At 42.0% G+C, this 24,283-nt stretch overlaps 2 protein-coding genes across 4 annotated transcripts; one reads left to right on the forward strand and one right to left on the reverse strand.

Moving 5' to 3' along the window:
* Positions 1 to 1,052: 1,052 nt before the first annotated feature.
* Positions 1,053 to 10,267, reverse strand: LOC106574072 (syntaxin-6). Of its 3 annotated transcripts, none has more exons than XM_014149613.2 (8): positions 9,897 to 10,267; positions 9,166 to 9,335; positions 8,888 to 8,982; positions 8,562 to 8,624; positions 8,136 to 8,264; positions 5,128 to 5,234; positions 4,524 to 4,618; positions 1,053 to 4,297 (listed from the first exon to the last, which is right to left on the reverse strand). In XM_014149613.2, exons 1-8 carry the CDS (start codon positions 9,929 to 9,931, stop codon positions 4,257 to 4,259), a joined length of 735 nt encoding a protein of 244 aa, XP_014005088.1. In that variant the 5' UTR covers positions 9,932 to 10,267; the 3' UTR covers positions 1,053 to 4,256. The 3 variants fall into 3 exon arrangements, with proteins under 3 accessions (XP_014005088.1, XP_014005087.1, XP_014005089.1); XM_014149612.2 differs by having other exon boundaries at positions 1,053 to 3,717; positions 9,897 to 10,266; XM_014149614.2 differs by having other exon boundaries at positions 1,053 to 4,346; positions 9,897 to 10,265.
* A 2,988-nt stretch (positions 10,268 to 13,255) lies between these two features.
* On the forward strand, positions 13,256 to 15,011 carry LOC106574071 (immediate early response gene 5 protein). The gene has a single exon (XM_014149611.2). It carries the CDS (start codon positions 13,550 to 13,552, stop codon positions 14,459 to 14,461), a length of 912 nt encoding a protein of 303 aa, XP_014005086.1. The 5' UTR covers positions 13,256 to 13,549; the 3' UTR covers positions 14,462 to 15,011.
* The last annotated feature ends 9,272 nt before the right edge of the window (positions 15,012 to 24,283 follow it).

The following is a 24,283-nucleotide window of genomic DNA, read 5'->3' on the forward strand; positions in this document are numbered from 1 at the left end:
TGGTACAAGCTGCAATCTAGTGGTAAAAATAACACTCATTGCTATCAGACAATGTCAGGAGGACAAACTCACAGTGTCAGCGTTATGTTATACTTCTCTGGCTTCCTGTAAACCATTGTCTTTCCACAGATACTGAGTGCTGTATTCAGGGGTGAGCGCTGTGTGTGTGTGGGGTACCCAGGTGTGGATGACTAATAATTTCCTCTCCGGACAAAGGAAAAACGTGGGGGAGGAGGGGGCCACCTGTCAAGTGGCAGGGTTCAACCACTGCTCAGTGATGTTCAATAAGAAGCGCTCTGCTCCCTTCTGGATCGATAGATGACGTCTGAAACGGCCACCATCGGCCCAGCTGACATTAACCCGGTCTCCCCTTTTCCTCTTGGAACCTTCCCAACATCCAATGAGTGTACAAAACATTAGGAATACCTTCCTAAAAATGAGTCACACCCCCTGTTAAGCGTGAAAAACCCAGCAACGTTGCAGGTCGACACACTCAAACCGGTGCACCTGGCACCTACTACAACATCCTGTTCAAAATGCACTCGTTTGTAATGTCCATTCACCCTCTGAATGGCACAAATACACAATCCATGTTTCAGGGCTTAAAAATATATTTCTCCTCCCCTTCATCTACAATGATATGGATATAACAGGTGACACCAATAATGGATCACTGCTTTCACCTGGTCAGTCTATGTCATGGAAAGAGCAGGTGCAATGTTTTGTACACTCATTGTACATCCTAGGACAATTCCATGGAGCCAAATGGACAAGGCTCGAGATCAGTACAACGTAGAACATCTAGAAATGAGGACTTGACTAATCAGGAAGAATAACAACCCTGAGTAGGAAAATGGTCCCCATAACCAATAATACAGGGTCAGATAACTGATCATCCCTCTACATGGTTAGGAACAGAGAAGGGTATTCTGATCGTAGATTTGTGGCTAGTATCGGTTTCCATCAAGAGCTGTAGACCCTTCTAAAAACACAAGAGAATCAGGCAAATTGAGCACATCATTCATATGTAATTGAAATGAGCTGAAACATAGTGAATCTTCGCAGCATCCTGCTTGCTGTTTTATTTTCAGGACAGACGCACAGCCATGATACGATGACATGTCAAAGTTCAAGGGTAAAAAGCATTTTCATACACTCCAGACGCATGACTACACTAACAAGTAAGAGGAACACCAGAGATCTGTATATGATGACGAGATCATGCTTATGTCTCTGCCCTAAAAATGGCAGTCGTTGTCCCAAAGGCGGGCGACAAGCTTAAATCAGATTTTGGCGAGTGAAACCTCTCGCTTCGCCTCCTCCTCTCTGGGAACTCAGTTGTTTGACCCAATCAAACACTCATCATGACTTCCAATGTCATGGACTGTACCCATTCTCCACAAACAGTACTATTTATTATCACATATACCAAATAGGTCTCATCCAGCTATCACCAGTGACTTTGTTGTGCATTAAGTACAGTATTTAATATTAAGGGTACTTTGTATCGTAATACAGCATCACAATCACTTGCAACTTCAACAAATGTGACTGACAAGTGATTTTGAGATGGTACATCATTGCCTGGATCATTGTCATGCTTTCAAAATATCCATAATCTGAAATAAATGCCAATATTTTCAACCAAGTCACACCCTTTCGACCAGATATAACTCTGCTGAAAATGTGTGGACGCTTAAAAAAAGAGACCATTTGAAAAAGAAAACATGTTAGTAAATGTTTTCTACGTAATGATGTCATATACACTATAAATGCAATACTGTATTCCTATTACAGTAAACTTGTGTTAACTAACCATCATGAAATAATAAATAAACAACAAATAAAAACAATTGACATACAATATTTCTTTCTAACTTCATAAAACCTTTGAAAGAAGATAGTGGAGTGTTTTCAGAAGTCAGATTTGATCACTAGTGTCCATTATATTTCATATAGTAGTACCATCACATGACCCTTATCATTCTGGTGTATTGCATTACTTGACTGTCTTGATTTACTGTCACTTGCGGATTGAGGTGGTACAACCTAAAATAGTCAATTAATGTATTACGTTCATATCAAGTCCTCAAATGAGTTGAGGCCTATTCAAATCAAACTGTTACCAGGTTTCTGCGAGCACTGAGAGCAGATTCATTCAACCCTCAATTTACGACTTATCCTGGAACCCCAGGTAGGGGCGAGGTACAGGGAAGCAAGACCAAAATGACGTTTCCAGCCCTAGCATAACATACAGCATCAGCCTACTACAGTATCAGCAGACAGCACTGGTTATGCAGATCTCTGTTCTCAGTCTGTCTTATCGCAACTACCAGGGCTGTATTCATTAAGCACCAAACAGAAGAAAGCTGACTGCTGACTGAAATAAAACATTACTTTTCTGTTGCAAATTGTTTTGACCCTGGCAGGACAGTCAGCCGATTTCCCCCATGAATCATTATTACAACAGGGTTCCTGTAACACTGATAAACCACAACACAGGTCAGGCTTCTCAATTAGCGCTTTTTTTAACACAAGCCTTTGGTATAAGGGCCTTCTAAAAACCACATAACCACATTCCAAAACAAATGCATGACCCTTAGTCGCTGAGATTAACAACCTTAGGTCTGTTGACATGCTAGCTTCAAGTACACCTGGGGGTGTCACACACAGTTCATAAGCAAGTATTGAAGTCTTTAGAATGGCCCTCATGGTGAAATGTTGTCGGACTGAAAGATACCAAACATATAGACATGTGGGCGAAGGACTTCTAGATCATGCCACTTTACGTACAAGACTGCTCACGTTAGACACATAAATTCAGGATTGAGCCCTGTTCCAGATGTCTATGGATTTGCTCCAATACATTCAGTATTGCAGGCAGCGACTTGATCTTCCAGGCGAGTGTTAAACACCTGTTGATCGTGTATAAGCCAACACCCCAAAATACATATAGTACAAAAGGAAAGAACATAGACTAAGAAAATATATATAATAACACATTAAGTTGAACCATTTTAGTGTGGTTAGTGATATGTATACCCGCTTAGCAATATATATTATTTTCCTTGTTAGGGAACTCCAGTGTTTTGTTTCAATTACGATTATATATACACAGTTTAATATATCCATATAAACGTTTTATGCCGTCAGTGCATCAGGTAGACGTAGGGGTTTTTCCCAGCGAGAAACGATAGACAAGCCCCTTTCAATAAAAACACTAACGATTAGATAAGCGGAGTGGAGTCTTCTTCATACATTATTCTCTGAATATTAACACTAAAATGTCACAAGGAGTATGCACCGACCCTGGTTACACCCTGGTTTACCTCAAATGGGTTTCCGGAAAATATTTTGAGGCCTAGTATTCACATAGGGCCAAATCCTACATAGAGATGCCAAGGAAGGTTTAAGTTTAGTGCTAAAATGACGACTGAGAATGTTGCTTGAGAGGAAACTTGCACCAGCTACAGAAGAATCGCTGTATATTCAGCAGTATGTAGTAAAAAGAGGGTTGGGGTAGATAGCCATTTCCCTATGTCAATGGAAACCTTGATGTTTTCCCAAGCCCCATGTAAAGTCCATCCCTATGGTCAAACGGAGACTGGGGTGGGAGTGTTGTTGTGGTGGTGGACGGTCATCATAGGATGAAGAGCAGCATAACGACCACAAACAGAATGGCCAGTAGAATGCCGATAGCACACCACTGTCGGCGGTCTGCAAGAGAAGGGAAGAGAGAAAGAGGAGGAGGGTGAACTGTATCAAACAACGGGAGGAGCAATTGATCGGCAGTTTTTTTTAATGTAAATAAAAATGTAAAATACAACAAAATTATTTCAGACATATTAAGGCATGAAAGGTCCAAATACATACAATTGTGAGGATTTTATGTTCTATGAAGGCTATCATGTCTTCCAACCTGAAACAATCATATTTTAAAGTTGCAACTGGAGTGGCATGTTGCAAAGGAAGAAAAAAAAATAGCGGGGAAATAATACAATATAAAACCCTAAGAACATTGTCTAGGGGCCGGGGGGAAAGTACCGGCAGGCACATTGTCTAGGGGCTGGGGGGAAAGTACCGGCAGGATATCCTGACCAAAAAAAGGGCCAGATTTCATTTGACTCCCTGTCTCCCAAGTTCTTCCTGTTGAAAGCTTCCTGAGGGTGTTTCCTTATAAGGAGGTGCCACCATTTGTTGGGGTGTGGGGAGGTACTTTTCCTTCCTCTCCAGCCGTGACACTTTATGACTCCAGGTCATCTGGCACAGACGTTCCCTTCAGCAGGAAGCCTCCACTCTCAAGTAAAGCATATATCATCTTTAATGACCATCCATACATCAGTGACCTGGACATATTAAAGATCATCAAAAGACATCGACAATAATACCATACTGCCACCTCGGTAACCTCTGTAAGTTGCAGACTTTGATAATTTGCAGTAGCGGAGATGGCTCCTGAACTTTGAAGTGTATTCTTCCTCAAGGTAGAAAGTGGTGACTAAAGAAACTGTTGTATTACTCACCGGTGTTCATGTTGGAGACCTTGGCCAGCTTCTTCATGACATTGTCTAGTCTGGAGTGGGTACCTTCCATCTCATTGGAGAAGTCATCCAGCATCCTGCAAGAGAGAAGAGATGCTGCATTGTAGATACCAGGAAAGATATATACCTGTATTGACAAAATGTCTCAGAGTAGGAGTGCTGATCTAGGATCATGTCCCCCCCGTCTGCATATAACATTATTCATGATAATCTAAAAGTCAAAACTGATCTTAAAGATGGACTCCTTAATAGTGAAACTACCACGTCCATTTGCGATATTACAACAAATAAAGTTATTGCAAACAATAAAACAGTGCATTCCCTCAGACATCACTGCACCACGATAGAACAGCAGAAAATGGACTGACATTTTTTACCATGTGGCGCAATGCTCCTCACCCATGCTTCGTCAATAAAACAAAATCAAAACAACGGCGGTGGGGCACAGTGACGCCATTTCCCTACTGTGAACTCCATCTTTAAATCAGCACTCCATGTCAGAAACGCTTGATACATACAGCACCTGATTATCTTTGCAGATCTGAAACCCTGTTATTGATTATTGTTGCTGTGGCTGTGTACGTACACGGTCTGTTCATCCAGCTCCATACCAATCCTCTCAGACATGTTCTTCAGCACCCCGATGGTCCCAGACACCAGCTCCAGCTGGTCATCCTGCTGCTCTGCCATGAGCTGACACACACACACACACACACACACACACACACACACACACACACACACACACACACACACACACACACGTCAATGCCGATGTCTTAAGTCACCATCATTAAGTTTGCTGGCGACAACAGTGGTAGGCTTGATCACCGACAAAGATGAGTCTATAGGGAGGAGGTCAGAGATGCCAGGACAACAACCTCTCCCTCAATGTGAGCAAGACAAAGGAGCTGATCGTGGACAACAGGTGAAGGAGGGCCGAAACAGGCCCCCATTAACATTGAGGGGGCTGTAGTGGAGCGGGTTGAGAGTTTCAAGTTCCTTGGTGTCAACATCACCAACAAACTATTATGGTCCAAACACACCAAGACAGTCGTGAAGAGAGCACGACAACACCTTTTCCCCCTCGGGAGACTGAAAAGATTTGGCATGAGTCCCCAGATCCTCAAAGTTCTACAGTTGCACCTTAGAGAGCATCCTGACCGGTTGCATCACTGCCTGGTATGGCAACTACTCGGCGTCTGACCCTAAGGCGCTACAAAGGGTAGTGCAGCTTCCTGCCATCCAGGACCTATATAAATAGGCGGTGGCAGAGGAAGGCCCAAAAAATTGTTTCTAAGACTCCAGTCTAGAGGTCGACCGATTATGATTTTTCAACGCCAATGCCGATTATTGGAGGACCAAAAAAGCCGATACCGATTAATCGGCCGATTTTTAAAAACTTTTTATTTGTAATAATGACAATTACAACAACACTGAATGAACACTTATTTTAACTTAATATAATACATAAATACTATCAATTTAGCCTCAAATAAATAATGAAACATGTTCAATTTGGTTTAAATAATGCAAAAACAAAGTGTTGGAGAAGAAAGTAAAAGTACAATATGTGCCATGTAAAAAAGCTAACGTTTAAGTTCCTTGCTCAGAACATGAGAACATATGAAAGCTGGTGGTTCCTTTTAACATGAGTCTTCAATATTCCCAGGTAAGAAGATTTAGGTTGTAGTTATTATAGGAATTATAGGACTATTTCTCTCTATACGATTTGTATTTCATATACCTTTGACTATTGGATGTTCTTATAGGCACTTTATTATTGCCAGTGTAACAGAATAGCTTCCGTCCCTCTCCTCGCTCCTACCTAGGCTCGAACCAGGAACACATCGACAACAGCCACCCTCGAAGCAGCGTTACCCATGGAGAGCAAGGGGAACAACCACTCCCAAGTCTCAGAGCAAGTGACATTTGAAACGCTATTAGCGCGCACCCAGCTAACTAGCTAACCATTTCACATCGGTTACACCAGCATAATCTTGGGAGTTGATAGGCTTGAAGTCATAAACAGCGCAATGAAGGTGCTGTTTGAATGAATGCTTACGAGCCTGCTGCTGCCTACCATCGCTCAGTCAGACTGCTCTATGAAATATCAAATCATAGACTTAATTATAATAACACACAGAAATATGAGCCTTTGGTCATTAATATGCTCGAATCTGGAAACTATCATTATTTGAAACCAAAATAACATTTGTTGTTGAAGTAGTAGTCCTGGGAGTGCATTCTGACGAAGAACAGCAAAGGTAATACAATTTTTCTAATAGTAATTCTGAGTTTAGTGACCCCAAACCAGGTGGGTGTCAAATTAGCTAGCCTGTGATGGCCGAGCTATGTACTCAGAATATTGCAAAATGTGCTTTCGCCGAAAAGCTATTTTAAAATCTGACATAGCGTTTGCATAAAGGAGTTCTGTATCTATAATTCTTAAAATAATTGTTATGTATTTTGTCAACGTTTATCATGAGTAATTTAGTAAATTCACCGGAAGTTTTCGGTGGGTATGCTAGTTCTGAACATCACATGCTAATGTAAAAATCTGGTTTTTGATATAAATATGAACTTGATTGAACAAAACATGCATGTATTGTATAACATAATGTCCTAGGAGTGTCATCTGATGAAGATCATCAAAGGTTAGTGCTGCATTTAGCTGTGGTTTTGGTTTTTGTGACATATATGCTTGCTTTGAAAATGGCTGTGTTATTATTTTTGGCAGGGTACTCTCCTGACATAATCTAATGTTTTGCTTTCGCTGTAAAGCTTTTTTGAAATCGGACAATGTGGTTAGATTAACGAGAGTCTTGTCTTTAAAATGGTGTAAAATAGTCATATGTTTGAGAAATTGAAGTTATAGCATTTTTTAGGTATTTGTATTTCGCGCCACGTGATTCCACTGGCTGTTGACTAGGGTGGGACCTAGCCCATAGAAGTTAAATTGGCCATTCCGATTAATCGGTCGACCTCTACTCCAGTCACCCAAGTCATAGACTGTTCTCTCTGCTACCGCACGGCAAGCGGTACCGGAGCGCTAAGTCTAGGTCCAAAAGGCTCCCTAACAGCTTCTACCCCCCAGCCATAAGACTGCTGAACAATTAATCAAATGGCCACCCTGACTATTAACATTGACCCCCCCCCTTTGTTTTTACACTGCTGCTACTCGCTGTTTATTAACTATGCAGTCACTTCACCCTTACCTAGATGTACAAATTACCTCGACTAACCTGTACCCCCGCACATTGACTCGGTACCAGTACCCCCTGTATATAGCCTCATTATTGTTATTTTATTGTGCAACTTTTTACTTTAGTTTATTTAGTAAATATTTTCTTAACTCGATTTTTTGAACTGCATTGTTGGTTAAAGGCTTGTAAGTAAGCATGTCACAGTAAGGTCTACATTTGAAGTATTCGGTGCCTGTGCCAATTTTTTTCATTTGATGTCACACAAAGGAGGAAAAATTATTAATTTGCCAAAACAATGTAAAATCCAGCACATAGTAATAAGTACAGCAATCAGCAATAGTCGATATCAAACTCATAAGAATGAGTGAAAGATTTCTATTAACTATACCTGCTGCTGGGTCTGCTGCTCATCAATGAACATGGAGTTGGCCGTACGTAGCTCTTGGTCCAGACGGGTGTATTTGTCAGGACCTGGTTGCCAGATTGGGCCTTGAGAGCCACTGTTCCCTAACAGAGCCTGGTGGAGAAGTAGAGTAGAAATTATTACATATGAGATCTGCTGAAGTATGGTCGCTCAACTACAATGGTGAGGAAGAGTCTTCTGTGCAAGGATCCAGCCAATACAAATGGCACTTATTCTCTGACCTATGTTAATGGAGAATGTTTGCAGTGTTAACAATCCGACAAAGCCGTACGCAACCTGCTGCTTTAAAATGTGCTACATGTTTGACAAGTGCATTCCATCATACTGCACCATTACACGCAAATAGTTCAGTAAGATCTTAGTCCAATAGTTATACAGAGCTACACACACCTGTCTATTTTTCTTGTCTGACATGGCTAAGGCCGTTGGACTGGACATGTGGTCTTTCATTTCCTGAAATAGAAAACAGCAAAGAAATGAATACAAATGTAATAACAAAGGCATACACCATGCATCAGCCATCATATCATTAATGGCTATTACAAAACACAACAGCTCTAATTAGGGGTCCTTTTTAAATTTGACCTTTAGGACAGAAGGTGCAGGAACCCTATTATTGTAAGTGTTACTGCTGCTTGCGGTCATATTTTTGTGTGATGGATACTTCAAGTTCAACCGGATTCCTTCCAAGCCCGTGTGCCTCAGGCCTGACTCACCTTAACAGTTTGTCTAGTGCTTGTGATGAAGCCTTTCCGTTTGGTCAGCTCCACTGCGTCCAGATTGAACTTCTTAGGGTTTGATTCAACAATACTTGCATTCACTGTTAAGGAATAGCCTATTCAACACTAACATGCACCAAAGACATGACAATCCATTATATGTTATTCTCTATGAAGACTGAACTCTACTACAATTGGAGGAAGTACTGTATTTGTTTTGATAAACCAATACATGTGCAAGTTAAACTAATTTACATTTTATGTTGGAAGGATATTGATGGTCTCATCGAGATCCTCCAGGTCCCATTCGATGGACCGCAGACTGTTTCTCAACTCATTGGTGGTCCAGTCCACCTCCTCCTTGGAAGTACCACTGGGATCCTGTAGCAACTCGCTCCATCTCTGGTACAACCCTTGGGCAGTGTTCACCGCCTTCTGGACCTCACTGGAGATTAGGAGAGTCAATAATAAAGTGCATGTATCTATATTATATATATCTAGTTAAATCACATAGAAATGCAATACTGTGTATATCAAAGGTAGCTGGCAAGACATAACATTACAGTGGCATATTAATTAACATAACCACACATACAACATCATTAATACAGCTACTGATATAGATAGTTACAAACTGTAAATAACAATTTGCCATAGCTTTCTGTCTTTAACAAATCATACATTGTACAGTAGCTAACAAGCTAAACGTTGTTTACTGCGACAGCGAGTTACCCGTTAGCTAAACATGCTAGCTATAACTATAATGCTAGCTGTATATCCAACCCGTTTAGACAAACGCCACAAAATGCTATCATATGCCTCTCATCATTGTGACAATGGCTGTCAAATACGAATGCAATTTCCTAGACGAATAGCTTCAACAAATCCCATTTGTTACAAGCTAGTTAGCTAGCGTTAGCCATCCTTGCTAAAGCCAGGCTTGATGGAATACAATATAACGTTAGCTAGCTAACGTTACACGGTTGAAGCTGGTTTAGCTACTTACCATTTGACGACGAAAAACGGATCTTCCATAGACATTTTTGCTCAATAATTTACTGCAATACTAATGTTTCAAATTCGTACCCCCTTGAGAGGCATGCATGACCTGTTGATTGTCTTACACCAACAAAACAAGAGGTTTTGTTTACATGCGGGCATCCGACAGAAAACGTCCAAAAGCTTCCATGACCCCACGAAATTTCTTCCGGTTCGAAGATCAGTGTATTATTTGGTGACTGGTTTCTGAACTATTTAGATATGTAATGTGAACAACCAGAAGTATTTATATTTAAAGCTATCTAATCATCACTCGTTACACGTAGGCTTAGATAATAAACAACCTTCAGCAGGTAGCGGGCCATCAACCGGAGGGTCACTGGTTCATATCACAGGTAATGGGATAATCTGGTGGGGCACTGGTAACTAAAGGGTGCTATACTAAACAAAAATATAAACGCAACATGTAAAGTGTTGGTCCCATGTTTCATGGGCTGAAATAAAATATCCCAGAAATGTTCCAAACACACAAAAAGCTTATTTCTCTCAAATTTTTCACAAATTTGTTTACATCCCTGTTAGTGAGCATTTCTCCTGGTTTACAATAAAAGGCCACTCCAAAATGTGCAGTTTTGTCACACAACACAATATCAAGATGTCTCAAGTTTTGAGGGATTGTGCAATTGGCATGCTGACTGCAGGAATGTCCAAAAGAGCTGTTGCCAGCCTAAGACCACGCCAGCCTAGGACCTCCACATCTGGCTTCTTCAATTGTGGGATTGTCTGAGGGAGTGCTGAGGAGTATTTCTGTCTGTGATAAAACCCTTTTGTGGGGAAAATTTCAATCTGATTGGCTGGGCCTGGCTCCCCAGTGGGTGGGCCTATGCCCTCCCAGGCCCACCCATGGCTGCACCCTTGCCCATTCATGTGAAATCTGTAGATTATGGCCTAATTTATTTATTTCAATTGACGGATTTCCTTATATGAACTGTAACTCAGTAAAATCTTTGAAATTGTTGCATGTTGCGTTTATTTGTGTTCAGTATATCTCCAGACGTGCACTTGAGCAAGGCACTGAACCCATATAACTTCTCCAGCTACAACTGCTTCACCTGCACATAAAGAGGCTGTACGGACATTTAGATGATTGTTTCAATCAAAAATGTTGGCTTGGGTTTTGCCTTGATGGTCACATTATGATATAACATCAATCTGTTTCTTAACTCATGAAACTATACAATCCATAGTTGCGGGAAGTAGTTTGGGCTGGGAGGGCTGCGTTTTATTCGCAGATGGGGGTGTGGTGGGGGACAATGGCGTCAGTTCAGCTAAACCTAGGGTATGGCAAAGTGGGTTTGGTAGAAATACACCCACTAGTTTACTGTACTTCTACACAACTAAAAAACTCTAAAATGTCAATTGGAGAACAGCAAAAACAAACAAAAGTCCTCTTGTCCGAGAGAGATTTACATGTTTATTAAAACACCATGGTAAGCCTACACGAAACACAGACATTATTTTAAGTGTTTCTAAAATCATCTATGGGAAAAATTAATGGTGAAAAAACTATTGGAACCATTTTGACTGCTAGGTTTTATGGGTATTATGACACCTCCACTGTGGGGCTCTATAAGAACCCAGGTTTTTAGTCATCATCTAGGGAATGGGAAAGCCAAAAAGATCATCAAGGAAAACAACCACCTGAGCCACTGCCTGTTCACCCCGCTATCATCCAAAAGGCGAGGTCAGTACAGGTGCATCAAAGCTAGGACAGAGAGACTGAAAAACAGCTTATATCTGAAGGCTATCAGACTGTTAAATATCCATCACTAGCACAGAGAGGCTGCTGCCTACATACAGACTTGAAATCATTGGCTACTTTTATAAATGAAACACTATTCACTTTAATAATGTCACTTTAATAATGTTTACATATTTTGCATTACTCCTCTCATATGTATATACATATGTATTTACTATTCTATACTATCTATTGCATCTTAGTCTATGCCGCTCTGAAATTGCTCATCCATATATTTATATGTTCTTATTCCATTCCTTTACTTAGATTTGCGTGTATTAGGTAGTTGTTGTGGAATTGTTAGATATTACTTGTTAGATATTGCTGCACTGTCGGAACTAGAAGCACAAGCATTTTGCAACACTCGCAATAACATCTGCTGAACACGTGTATGTGACCTAAATCACAAAATAGAGAGGTGAGGAGTGATATATGCCAATTGGGAATCAGTGGGATGATTAGGTGGCCATGCTTGAAAAGGGCCAGGTTGGGAATTTGGCTCATTATCATTTGAGGATCAGTCAGTTTACTGACTGCAGTAGTCGATCTCAAACTCGAGCACAGTCTGAAAGGGGCCTTTGTGTTCAATATTTGTGATTAAAAAGCATTAATACAAATAAACAATCCTTAATCAATTAGATAATTATTCAACATGCCAAAATGGGGAAATCCTTCTTTAAAGTAGCCCAGGGGCATGCTTTTTTTTAAAAACACAAACATCATGCAAATTATGACCCACACAATGACTTGACAAATCATCACATTCTTACTGAGCTATAGGCTCAAGAAGGGCTCCCGAGGGGAGAAGTGGTCAAAGGCACTGCATCTCAGTGCCTGAGGCGTTACTACGCCCCTCATCCCACATACCAAACAGTCTCCTGAAACAAAACACCACTACCCCTCCCCACCTTCTAATGGTTCCATTCTATAGCGTTAAGCCATTGCCAAGACGCAGCACAAAAGCATCATGTGACCTGGCTGAAAAAAAGTCCAAGCATTACATCAGCCCAGGAAGTCAGCCATCAAAATAAAATATACATACTCTGAAAGGGGACACGGGCATTAGACCAGAAAACAACTGTGTGGATTAGTGTTTTTGTTCTAGCTAAAAGACTCGACTAAAATTTTGGTTGGAGAGAATACAGAATACATTTCTCTAAACTTATTTCTGGTGTTAATGGTATGATAACTGGAAACATTTAGGACAAGGGTAAAATAGCCTATATTAATTGATAGAATTAAAAAAAAAATGTAATTATACAATACACGCATTCTTATTGTGAAATATACATGAGTAGCCTACACTATAATAAACTATAGTTTATCTGCACTTTTTTTTTAGATAGCAATTCCCACCAGTGTTTTAAACGTGTGCTTACGTCTTTAAATCACTCTCCCACGTGTGTATTCAAATTATATTTCTCCTTTTAGAGCACGCCCATTGGTCCATATGAATTTGGCGGGGCGGAATTCGTAGGAATGGTGAAGACGACATGTGTTTTCATTGGATGGCGTAGTTATTACGTTAGGGTATAAAGTAGTGTTAAAACTAGAAACAGTTCCATTCTTCTCAATGCTCAGCTGTTGATTAGGGCGACCCTTTAATTTCTTAGACCCATACACCCATTGAAACGATGAAGCACATCTTGCGTTTATCAAATGTCTGTTTCTAAAACAAACAAGCAGTTACGTCACTGTTGAGAATTCAGTACCAGTTGGAAGCAATTAGTCGCTACGTTATAGGACAAACAACTCCGTCGGGGATTTGAGGATTAGGCTACTTTTAACCATTTGTGTTTCCACAAGAACTGAAACACGGGAGACTTAGTGCTTTTGCTTTACAACCTCGGTGTTTAATCATGGAGTATAAAGTTGAGGCGCATCGGATTATGAGTATTTCACTGGGGAAGATTTACAACTCCAGAGTTCAACGTGGTGGGATCAAACTACACAAAAATCTACTGGTCTCCCTGGTTCTACGGAGTGCCCGGCAAGTATACCTTCGTGACTACTACGGCGGGATATGCCTGAGTGCTCAGCAAGCAAGAGCGTGGTGTGAGGGAGAGTATATGGACTCAGAACAAGACAAATTGGTCCCCGGTTCGACAGAGAGCCTGCCTGAATCAGACGGGGAAGGTGAAGTGGCCGTGGACAAGCAGGAGCCCAGCAATGTGGTCGAATCCCACGCGGCACAGGTTTTTGAATCTGAAGCGAGTGGTGATCAAGATCACGCCGAAAATGGAGTTTTGGATTCAGGATGCAGCGAACTGAAAACACCGGAAGAGAACCCAGAGGCTAGTCCTACATGTGAGGTCTCCAATGTTGTTACTACTATCTCATCCAACTGTGTTAGTGGTCCCCCTCCGAGTAATCCAAAACAGGCCACAGAGACGCCGAAGGACTGCCAGACGGACGACAGTGAATCAGTGGAGGAAAATTCGCACGAGCCCATAGTGCCCCATAGCTGCACTAACAGGAAACGGAGTGCCTACGAGTCTGAACTCACAGACTCCCTGCCGAAAAGAACGAAAGTCATGTCCCCGACTCACATTTCTAAAAACGACGAAAAGAAAGCGGAAACCGAAGAAATGGACACCACCAATGTCTCGAGTTTGATAACAATATTCGGTTCCAGTTTTTCTGGACTCTTGAGTAGTGAAGACGGATCGCAGCCCGATTCCGAGGCAGAGGACAGTGACTCAGGACAAATCTGTTGTGATCAAATGTTAAAAAATCTCAACCCTTGGAGTACCGCAATTGTCGCTTTTTAAACATTGAAACTGTGGTTTTGACCTCTTGGGGATATTAATAAAGCTGGAACATGAAGCAAAGTTCCATCGACGACCCCCACAAACACGTGGTGGACTGAGTACCTCGTAAAATTGGAGTTCCCCAAACATCATAGTGAAAGTAGGCCTACTGTACTATTTACATGGAACATCTCTTGAAAGAATGTTCGAGAGGTGCTTTAAGAAGTGATACAAATGTTAACGACGGGCTCTTGATAGTCAACACTTTGAAACGTGCTTCTACACAAGTCGTCTACATTGTACCAAAAGCGCCAAGTATCAATTGGTAAAATGTAACGTTATCCTTTTTAACGTGGATAATATTATGGGACTGAATGTGACTCAATGCTAACGCAATCTGTTGTGAATTTGCTGGTCACTACAGTGTCTTTGTTTTATAAAGACTTGTACATTTGTAATAGTGTGCCTGTAAATACTGTTTTCCCATGTCCTAATCAATCTATGTATTTTGGTATCTGCCATGGATTATGATAATTGCGTGATGCTCACGTATTAAAACATTGTCTAACAATTCACTTTTCTGTGCTCTTTTCATGGGTGTTGGTTTGTACATAATGCAGCAAGTGTTGCTACACGGACAGTGGCCAAATGTGAGCAGTAGGATACCATTTGTACTGTAGACAACTTCACAGTATTTATGATACATTATCATATGCAGGTGTATTGTGACCCTTCAAGTAATATAAAATTAATCAAACAATTCCAGTCATTTAACCATACATTGCCATTAAATAGATTTGATGTATTTCTCAAAGCCAGTCCAACATGGTTAAATAAGCCCAACTAGTGATCATCAGTCAATTTAGGTTTACAGCTTTTAGATGCTCTGGCTCCATTGTGCCCATTCTTACAGTGGTGTTGCTAGAGAAATTAATGTTTTGATCTTGATAGAGCAGCTGTTGCTAAGCATCATGTGGATGTGTACAGAAGACCCTATGTCGGTGACATAACCAGCACTGGTCTGATCATTTTGCAACATCTCAACATACATCACTTTTATAGCTCAGCAGGGAGGGCCAAACTATTTGTCAAGATACGGAAAAGTATTCCTGAATGTCGGTGTCAAACACGTTTTTACTCTACGCTGTAATCCATTTGCATTGTGTCTACAGGCATGTCTGCTATGCAGTGTCAAGTTTCTACTCTAGCCTCATGTTAAAGCTTATCCTGGCTTGTGCTGTTCAACGTGTAGGTAAACTAATAGCTGTGCTTTTAACCTAAATTATATGTGGCCAGGAATCAATTGTAGTGTTACCTAAACTATTCTCTTACCAACTTGAACCATCTAAACCACACCACTGCTTGTTCAACTTGAACACTTAATTTTACACTTCAATGTCAATGAGGTAATATTTGGTGGGACCGAGTGGCACAGTGCTCTAAGGCACTGCATTGCAGTGCTGGAGATGTCACTACAGATCCGTGGTTCGATCCCGGACTGTATCACAACCGGCCGTGTTCGAGAGCCCCATAGGGCGGTGCACAATTGGCCCAGCGTCGTTAGGGGAGGGTTTGGCCAGTGTAGGCTGTCATTGTAAATAAGAATTTGTTCTTAACTGACTTGCCCAGTTAAATAAAATTAAAGTGACTAGCTCAAATTCTTTCCACACAGAAGGCCAGATGTCAACTCAACAAACCTACAGGAGAACTGTTTTCATAAACTCACTACAGTACTGTACACTTGTGGGCATGACCATAGACTCAGTCTAAAATGAATGTGCAACATGGTGGGTATTAAAGGATAAAACCCTTATATCCCTGCAACATCTCAATGTATACAACATGGTACTATTAAGGAACAGGGTGCAGGTGTGTTATGGATACTACATGGATATCCAAACATATTTCAAATAAAAATCTATTCGTCACACACAATTTCCAGCAGGTATAAAAGGTGCAGCGAAGTGCCTATATGCTAGCTCCCTCAACAATCCAATACATTTATCAATAATAATATTATTGTTATATTTCCAACACCAAATTGATCCAATGCAGCGTGGGCTTAAGTGAGATTTAACCTCCTGTGTCCACATTCTTTCACACGGACACTGGGTATTAATAGCCGGCGCTCCCTGGAGATCCAGCAGAAGGATCTCGGCTAGGCAGGCTAACAGAGCGGTCCCAGGACAAGGGCTCTTACCAGTCAGCTGGCCATGCATGCAGCAGAACACAAACAGAGAGAGAAAGGGAGGCGGAGAGCAGTGTACTGGGATGTGCAGGGGTTTTGATCCAGCCCATTGCTACTGTACCACACCGGACTCAACAAATCATCAAGCCCTTGATCAGTTGAATCAGGTGTCTTATTAGTGCTGGGCTGGAACAAAAGCTTGCACACCCTGTGGATCCACAGGGCAAGACTTGAAGAACACCAGAATGAAGATTATTTCATAAATGTGTAGTTTATTTGCCACGGGCATAGATTGGCTTGATTACATTGGCTTAATAAGATGGTAGAAATTTGAAAAGGGTTAGGTACAGTATTATAATTTGCATCACCTTTTTCTCAGGAAAAGTAGTGCAAGTGTTTGCATGCGTGAAAGAGAGACGGAGCGATCGAGTAGGCATGAAGGATCTCTACAGGTGTGGGAATGATTTTCTTTTCTGTTTATGTTTCATGACTAATCTGCATGTGATGTGATTACTAAGCACTCATCCTCTCTCCATTCCCTGTATTGGGACAGAGAGAGGAATGGCTGCATACATGTGAGTACATGCCTGGCTCCTTCCAAGCTAAACGCATGCAGCTGTCCGACCCATCACACTCTTAAACTCATTGGCCCCACTTCCAGAATTCCAGATTCCTGGAAAAAGACAGAGGGAGTGAAAGGGAGAGAGGAGAGAAGTGAGTTGTGAAACACTTTTCTGCTGAGCAAGTGTGTGTGTGTGAGAGAGAGAGAGAGAGAGAGAGATTGTAATGTACAGGCTAAACTTGAGGAATTTAAGGGAAATGTTGGTTTGATTAAAAGCATTTATTGAGATACTGAGCTAATGCCACAGTAGGCCCAGTGCCAACGAGCAGGATCTGCAACCAAGCTTTTAGTGTGAGAGAGGGCTGGTGAAAAAGAACGCCACAAACTTTACCCTGGTCCTTCTACATTCTTACAATGAGAATAGCCTAAATATGATTTAGGAACATACCTCCAAAGGCTTTGTAACAGAAATACACACATATAAAATCAAAGCTTACTGGTCGTAAAGACAGATTTGTAGGCATTATAGCAGGTGCAGTGAAATGCTCATGTTACTAGCTATACAATACAAACACACAAATAATAAAACATTTTAACTTGACTGCAAAGTAACCAAATATCTGCAGGCTACAACATACAGTAGAGAAGGAATAGCATGTGAAGATCGATGGGCTTTGACCCCTGACATGTTGGGTTAGAGGTCACAGTCCCTCTGTCTTTTCTCTAGTTCATTTGAAACCTCTCCAGAGCAGCATCCACACAGCCAATCACCTGCCCTGAAACATGTCCAGGCAAGTTCTGCTACAATAAACCCTTTATCATCAGGAAATGAGGAAAGCCAACAAACTCTAGAGTCTAGATTCTCTCAGCAAGATGAATATCTCTTCTTAACAAAGCCAAAATACAAAGGCCAAGAATCCATTTATCAAACTGCCTGCATGTCTATTGCAACCTTAATGGTTATTTGCAAATAACTATATTTCCTTGTTTACTAAGTTCGATGCTTTCACTGTGTTTGACAAATTAAAAGCTCACCTGATACTCAAATCAAATCAAATTTTATTTGTCACATGCGCCGAATACAACAGGTATAGTAGACCTTACAGTGAAATGCTTTCTTACAAGCCCCTAACCAAAATGCTTTAAGAAGTTTTAAGAAAAATAAGTGTTAAGTAAAAAATAGAAAATAACAAATAAAGTAACAAATAATTAAACAGCAGCAGTAAAATATCAATAGCGAGGCAATATAAAGGGGATACCGGTACAGAGTCAATGTGCGGGGGCACCGGTTAGTTGAGGTAATTGAGGTAATATGTACATGTAGGTAGAGTTAAAGTGACTATGCATAGATAATAAACGGAGAGTAGCAGCAGCGTAAAAGAGGGGTCTGGGTAGCTCTTTGATTAGCTGTTCAGGAGTCTTATGGCTTGGGGGTAGAAGCTGTTAAGAAGCCTGTTGGCTTAGACTTGGCGCTCTGGTACCGCTTGTCATGCAGTAGCAGAGAGAACAGTCTATGACTAGTGTGGCTGGAGTCTTTGACAATTTTTAGGGCCTTTCTCTGACACCGCCTGGCAAAGAGGTCCTGTATGGCAGGAAACTTGGCCTCAGGGATGTACTGGGCCATACGCACTACCCTCTGTAGTGCCTTACGGTCGGAGGCCGAGCAGTTGCCATACCAGGCGGTGATGCAACTGGTCAGGATGCTCTCGATGGTGCAGCTGTAAAATCTTTTGAGAATCTGAGGACCCATGCTGAATCTTTTCAGTCTCCTGAGGGGGAATAGGTTTTGTCGTGCCCTCTTCACGACTGTCTTAGTGTGTTTGGACCATGATAGTTTGTTGGTGATGTAGACACCAAGGAACTTGAAGCTCTCAACCTGCTCCACTACAGCCCTGGCGATGAGAATGGGGGCGTGCTCGGTCATCCTTTTCCTGTAGTCCACAATCATCTCCTTTGTTTTGATCACGTTGAGGGAGAGGTTGTTGTCCTGGCACCACATGGCCAGGTCTCTGACCTCCTCCCTGTAGGCTGTCTCATCGTTATTGGTGATCAGGCCTACCACTTTTGTGTCATCGGCGAACTTGATGATAGTGTTGGAGTCGTGCCTGGCCATGCAGTCATGGGTGAACAGGGAGTACAGGAGGGACTGAGCACACACCCCTGAGGGGCCCCCGTGTTGAGGATCAGCGTGGCGGATGTGTCGTTACCTTCCCTTACCACCTGGGGGCGGCCCGTCAGGAAATCCAGGATCTAGTTGCAGAGGGAGGTGTTTAGTCCCAGGGTCCTTAGCTTAGTGATGAGCTTTGAGGGCACTATGGTGTTGAACACTGAGCTGTAGTCAATGAATAGCATTCTCACATAGGTGTTCCTTTTGTCTAGGTGGGAAAGGGCAGTGTTGAGTGCAATAGAGATTGCATCATCTGTGGATCTGTTGGGGCGGTATGCAAATTGGAGTGGGCCTAGGGTTTCTGGGATAATGATGTTGATGCGAGCCATGACCAGCCTTTCAAAGCACTTCATGGCTACAAAGGTGGTCATTTAGGCAGGTTACCTTAGTGTTCTGCTGGTGGTCTTAGTGTTCTATGGTGGTCTGCTTGAAATATGTTGGTATTACAGACTCAGTCAGGGACAGGTTGAAAATGTCAGTGAAGACACTTGCCAGTTGGTCAGCGCGTCCTCGGAGCACACGTCCTGGTAATCCGTCTGGCCCTGCGGCCTTGTGGATGTTGACCTGTGTAAAGGTTTTACTCACATCGGCTACGGAGAGAGTGATCACACAGTCGTCCGGAAGAGCTGATGCTCTCATGCATGTTTTAGTGTTACTTGCCTCGAAGCGAGCATAGAAGTAATTTAGCTAGTCTGGTAGGCTCGTGTCACTGGGCAGCTCGTGGCTGTGCTTCCCTTTGTAGTCTGTAATAGTTTGCAAGCCCTGCAACATCCGACGAGCGTCGGAGCCGGTGTAGTAAGATTCAATCTTAGTCCTGTATTGACGCTTTGCCTGCTTGATGGTTCTTCGATATTGCCTGTAATCCATGGCTTCTGGTTGGGGTATGTACCTACGGTCACTGTGGGGTCAACGTCATCGAATCACTTATTGATGAAGCCAGTGACCGATGTGGTGTACTCCTCAATGCCATCGGAAGAATCCCGGAACATGTTCCACTCTGTGATAGCAAAACTGTCCTGTAGCTGCGCATCTGCTTCATCTGACCTCTTTCTTATTGATCGAGTCACTGGTGCTTCCTGCTTTAGTTTTTGCTTGTAAGCAGGAATCAGGAGGATAGAATTATGGTCAGATTTGCCAAATGGAGGGCGAGGGAGAGCTTTGTACGCGTCTCTGTGTGTGGAGTAAAGTTGGTCTACAGTTTCTTTTCCCTTTGGTTGCACATTTAACATGCTGATAGAAATGAGGTAAAACGGATTTCAATTTCCCTGCATTAAACTCCCCGGCCACTAGGAGCGCCGCCTCTGGATGAGCGTTTTCCTGTTTGCTCGTTGAGTATGGTCTTAGTACCAGCATCGGTTTGTGGTGGTAAATAGACAGCTACGAAGAATATAGATGAAAACTCTCTTGGTAAATAGTGTGGTCTACAGCTTATCATGAGATAACAAAACCTTGAGACTTCCTTAGATTTTGTGCACCAGCTGTTGTTTACAAATATACATAGACCAACACCCCTTGTCTTACCAGAGGCCGCTGTTCTATCCTGCCAAAAAAGCGTAAAACCCTCTAGCTGTATGTTATTCATGTCGTTGTTCAGCCAGGACTCGGTGAAACATAAGATATTACAGTTTTTAATGTCCCATTGATAGGATATACGTGATCGTTGTTTGTCTATTTTATTTTCAATTGATTGTACGTTGGCTAATAGGACCAATAGTAAAGGGAGATTACTCTCTCGGTGTCTAATCCTTTCAAGGCACCCCGATCTTCATCCCCGATATCTCTGTCTCTTTCTCGTGCGAATGATGGGGATGAGGGCCTTGTCAGGCGTCTGAAGTAAATCCTTCCCATCCGACTCGTTGAAGAAAAAGTATTCCTCCAGTACGGGGTGAGTAATCACTGTCCTGATATCCATAAACTCTTTTCGGTCATAACACACGGTGGCAGAAACATTATGTACAAAATAAGTTACAAATAACGCGAAAAAACACACACAATAGCACAATTGGTTAGGAGATCGTAAAACGGCAGCCATCTCCTCTGGCGCCATTATCTTCATGCATCTTGTTCCAACACACACCCTTGAGATTGACACACACACACACACACATAGAAGAAGAAATTCCTCTTCTTTTCAAAGCTCAATGGTGTCATTGTCCAATTGAAACAATGCTGTGTGTGCTGGAATGGGCAAAACCCTATCAAAGCTTTCCAAAACACAACCAACACAGCATTTTGAGAATACTCTCCCACAAGCTGCAGAGTTCTAGAAATACCAGCAATAAACCAGCAGTTACTCCAAATACAACCACAATCTTATCTCTGTTTACAGTTGATCTGTATTGTATCAGCCTATAGTATGTTAATGATCTCACATTTAGTACCAACAATCTCTGAGATTTTTACTAGGTATTAAAAGTCAAATAGTAAAAGTCAGACTAAAGCTGGCAGGTATACAATACAGCCATGCATCCACCCCCCTTTGGGCCGTCACAAAGACAACTCTGCCGTTCCTCCTTTTGTTATAAAAGAAGAGAAAGAGCCTCCTCAATTTGGCCCCTCCATTCACGGCTATGTGACCCCCATTAGAGGCCAGACAAACTGAGGTCTTTGTTTATCTTGGGAACTGGTGGAGGAGAGGGTATGGGAGGGGGGTGTCAGGGTGGGGTAAAAAATGGGATCGGTGACGGGGGAGGGGTATCCTGGGAAAAATGCCAGTGTGGGATCAGTGTCAGGGTTGGGCTTCCTGAATCGGCGGCAGTCAGAGGGAGAGGGGAAAGAAGAGAGGGGTGGTGAGAGGGGGTGTTGGTTGGCTGGCAGGCTGCAGGATGTCCTCATGTATAGATACAACCAAATATATGTGTGTGTTGTTGATATATAAATACATACATATGGTGTGAAGAAAGCCAAGGCGAAGAGTTCCTTTTGAACCCCCATGAAAAGCCCATGAAACGCACTCATTCATGGCCAGCCCTAAGTACAGTGTGTTGGCTGCATGTTCTGTTCTCTGTCTACAGCGGTCTCAGGGGAGGAGGTTAGCATCTCAGGTTTCCTGTTAAAGAGGAACTCCTCAAGTCCGTGTCTGGCCCCGCTTTCTCCACAAGCAGCGACATGTTCAGAGACAGACAAAAAAAAAGAGAAAAAGAGAAGAGGGAGAGAGCATGGTGAAGGACATTACAGATGGAGACAAATGAGAGACCCTACATTTTATTTTTTGGGGGGTGGGAGTGTGGATATGTGGGTTGTCAGGATAAGCAGATCTGTCCTCATGGAGGTGTAGAAACAACTGGCAGGTCAGACAGACTCGGCCCTCGGCATTCTCAGACTGGGTTCACAGAGTTTGCCCCTCAAATAGAAACAACAACTGTTTGTCTTTGTTTGGACACACATTTGCTCCCTAACTGACTTAACATACACAAACATACATTTAGCTAATGAAAGTGCAGCATCACTTAAAGTTTATGAACCGTGATAAGATACAGTATACATCAGCAACATAAACACTCAAACAGACAGCCAGATATCACAAGTTTGCAATATTTGGGTGGTTGAAAGGTTAGTAAAAAAAAAACGTTAAGTTTTATTGTCACATACATAGGATACGCTCTAACCGCTAAGCTACCTGCTGCCACAGTAGTAGAACGTTTGCCTTGTGGCCATTTTGGACCCGGCTTTGGACCCGGCATTGGATGCCAGATGCTAGTGCTGAAAGTGGAGGACCATCTAGTGGAGGACCGTCTAAGACCACAGAACTGGAGTGATATTCTGTTTCTATGACTGGGACAATCCCTCTCCGTGAATCTCCACCTTTCTGGATCGATTTATACTCATTATTTACTTATTCATTTACTTAATATTTATTTTTGGTCCGTGGATAGTTATTACTTATTCGAGTCATTATTTTTTGGGTAAATAAAATATTCCCAAACATAAAAGAACACATTAGAGATGACTAAAAGCCTTATCAGTTTCGCATTGGAAGAACAGTGATTGTTGATATAAGAACATATATGAGTATTTATGTATTGCTTATGAACTTATTTTTGTTCTGCTTGTGTACTGCTTATGTACTGTTTATGTACTCCTTATGAAGATGTATTATCCAAACTATCCATTATCATAACAAGCCTTATCATTTCTAGTTATAGCATCAGTCTTGTACTGGATTGCTTCACATTGTTGGTGTACATTCTCTGTGACTCAACACAGATCCCCTGTCGAGATGACATAGTTGACCTTTGGAGCGAGAGGCAGAGGTCAGAGAGGGTGTGTCATTCCCATGCGCTATTCCCGCATCTAAAGTCCAAGCTACCTATAGGGGTCAAAGGTTACATAAGGTTTTACTATCTGTCTCGTGTCTTGCTATCATAATGAGGAACAATAGCAACCGGTTTCCTGCGAGAGGATCCAAGTCGCTGTGTTAAAACAGAGGGGGATCATTCAAGGTTGGCCCGGCTGTTTGTAGCGTGGTGAATGAAGTGTTTTAGAGCTGTAGTGTTGCTAAGGAGACATAACAAGCCGCGAGCGGGAGGGAGGGAGAACAGAGTGGCCTAGTAACGAATGGCAGCAGCTGTCCTGTCAACAAACAGAGGTGGTCACTTTTCAAATGCTGTACATACCTCTCTACCGCTCACACATTCAGAAGTGTTTTTCCGTTTGCAAAAATTATTTGTGTCATTTATTATATGAGAGGAGTTTGACGCATGCATGCACACTCGTGCATATGCAAGCGCGCACACACACATCATTTGTGTCATTTATATAAGAGGAGTATGACACACATTGTCAATGCAGTAAAAATAATGTGTCTTACTAAATAATGCTAAAATATACACATTGACTCTATATCAAACATTCCGTCTTCAGTCATTGTCCAGCCTGCTCTAGAAGCCCACATTGTTCTTCGGTTTAGCTCCTCTCTCTTTGCCA

Source organism: Salmo salar, chromosome ssa16, assembly GCF_905237065.1.
Source record: "Salmo salar chromosome ssa16, Ssal_v3.1, whole genome shotgun sequence".
Taxonomy (NCBI): domain Eukaryota; kingdom Metazoa; phylum Chordata; class Actinopteri; order Salmoniformes; family Salmonidae; genus Salmo; species Salmo salar.

Excerpts from the sequence above, each read along its gene's own strand:
- LOC106574072 (XM_014149612.2), bottom strand. The coding sequence starts at position 9,931 with ATGTCTATGGAAGATCCGTTTTTCGTCGTCAAATG. Across the intron at positions 8,265-8,561 it reads CAGACAAGAAAAATAGACAG|GCTCTGTTAGGGAACAGTGG; the intron begins GTGTGTGTAGCT and ends CTTCTCCACCAG. Across the intron at positions 3,718-4,523 it reads GGTCTCCAACATGAACACCG|ACCGCCGACAGTGGTGTGCT; the intron begins GTGAGTAATACA and ends CTTCTCTTGCAG.
- LOC106574071 (XM_014149611.2), top strand. The coding sequence starts at position 13,550 with ATGGAGTATAAAGTTGAGGCGCATCGGATTATGAGTATTTCACTGGGG.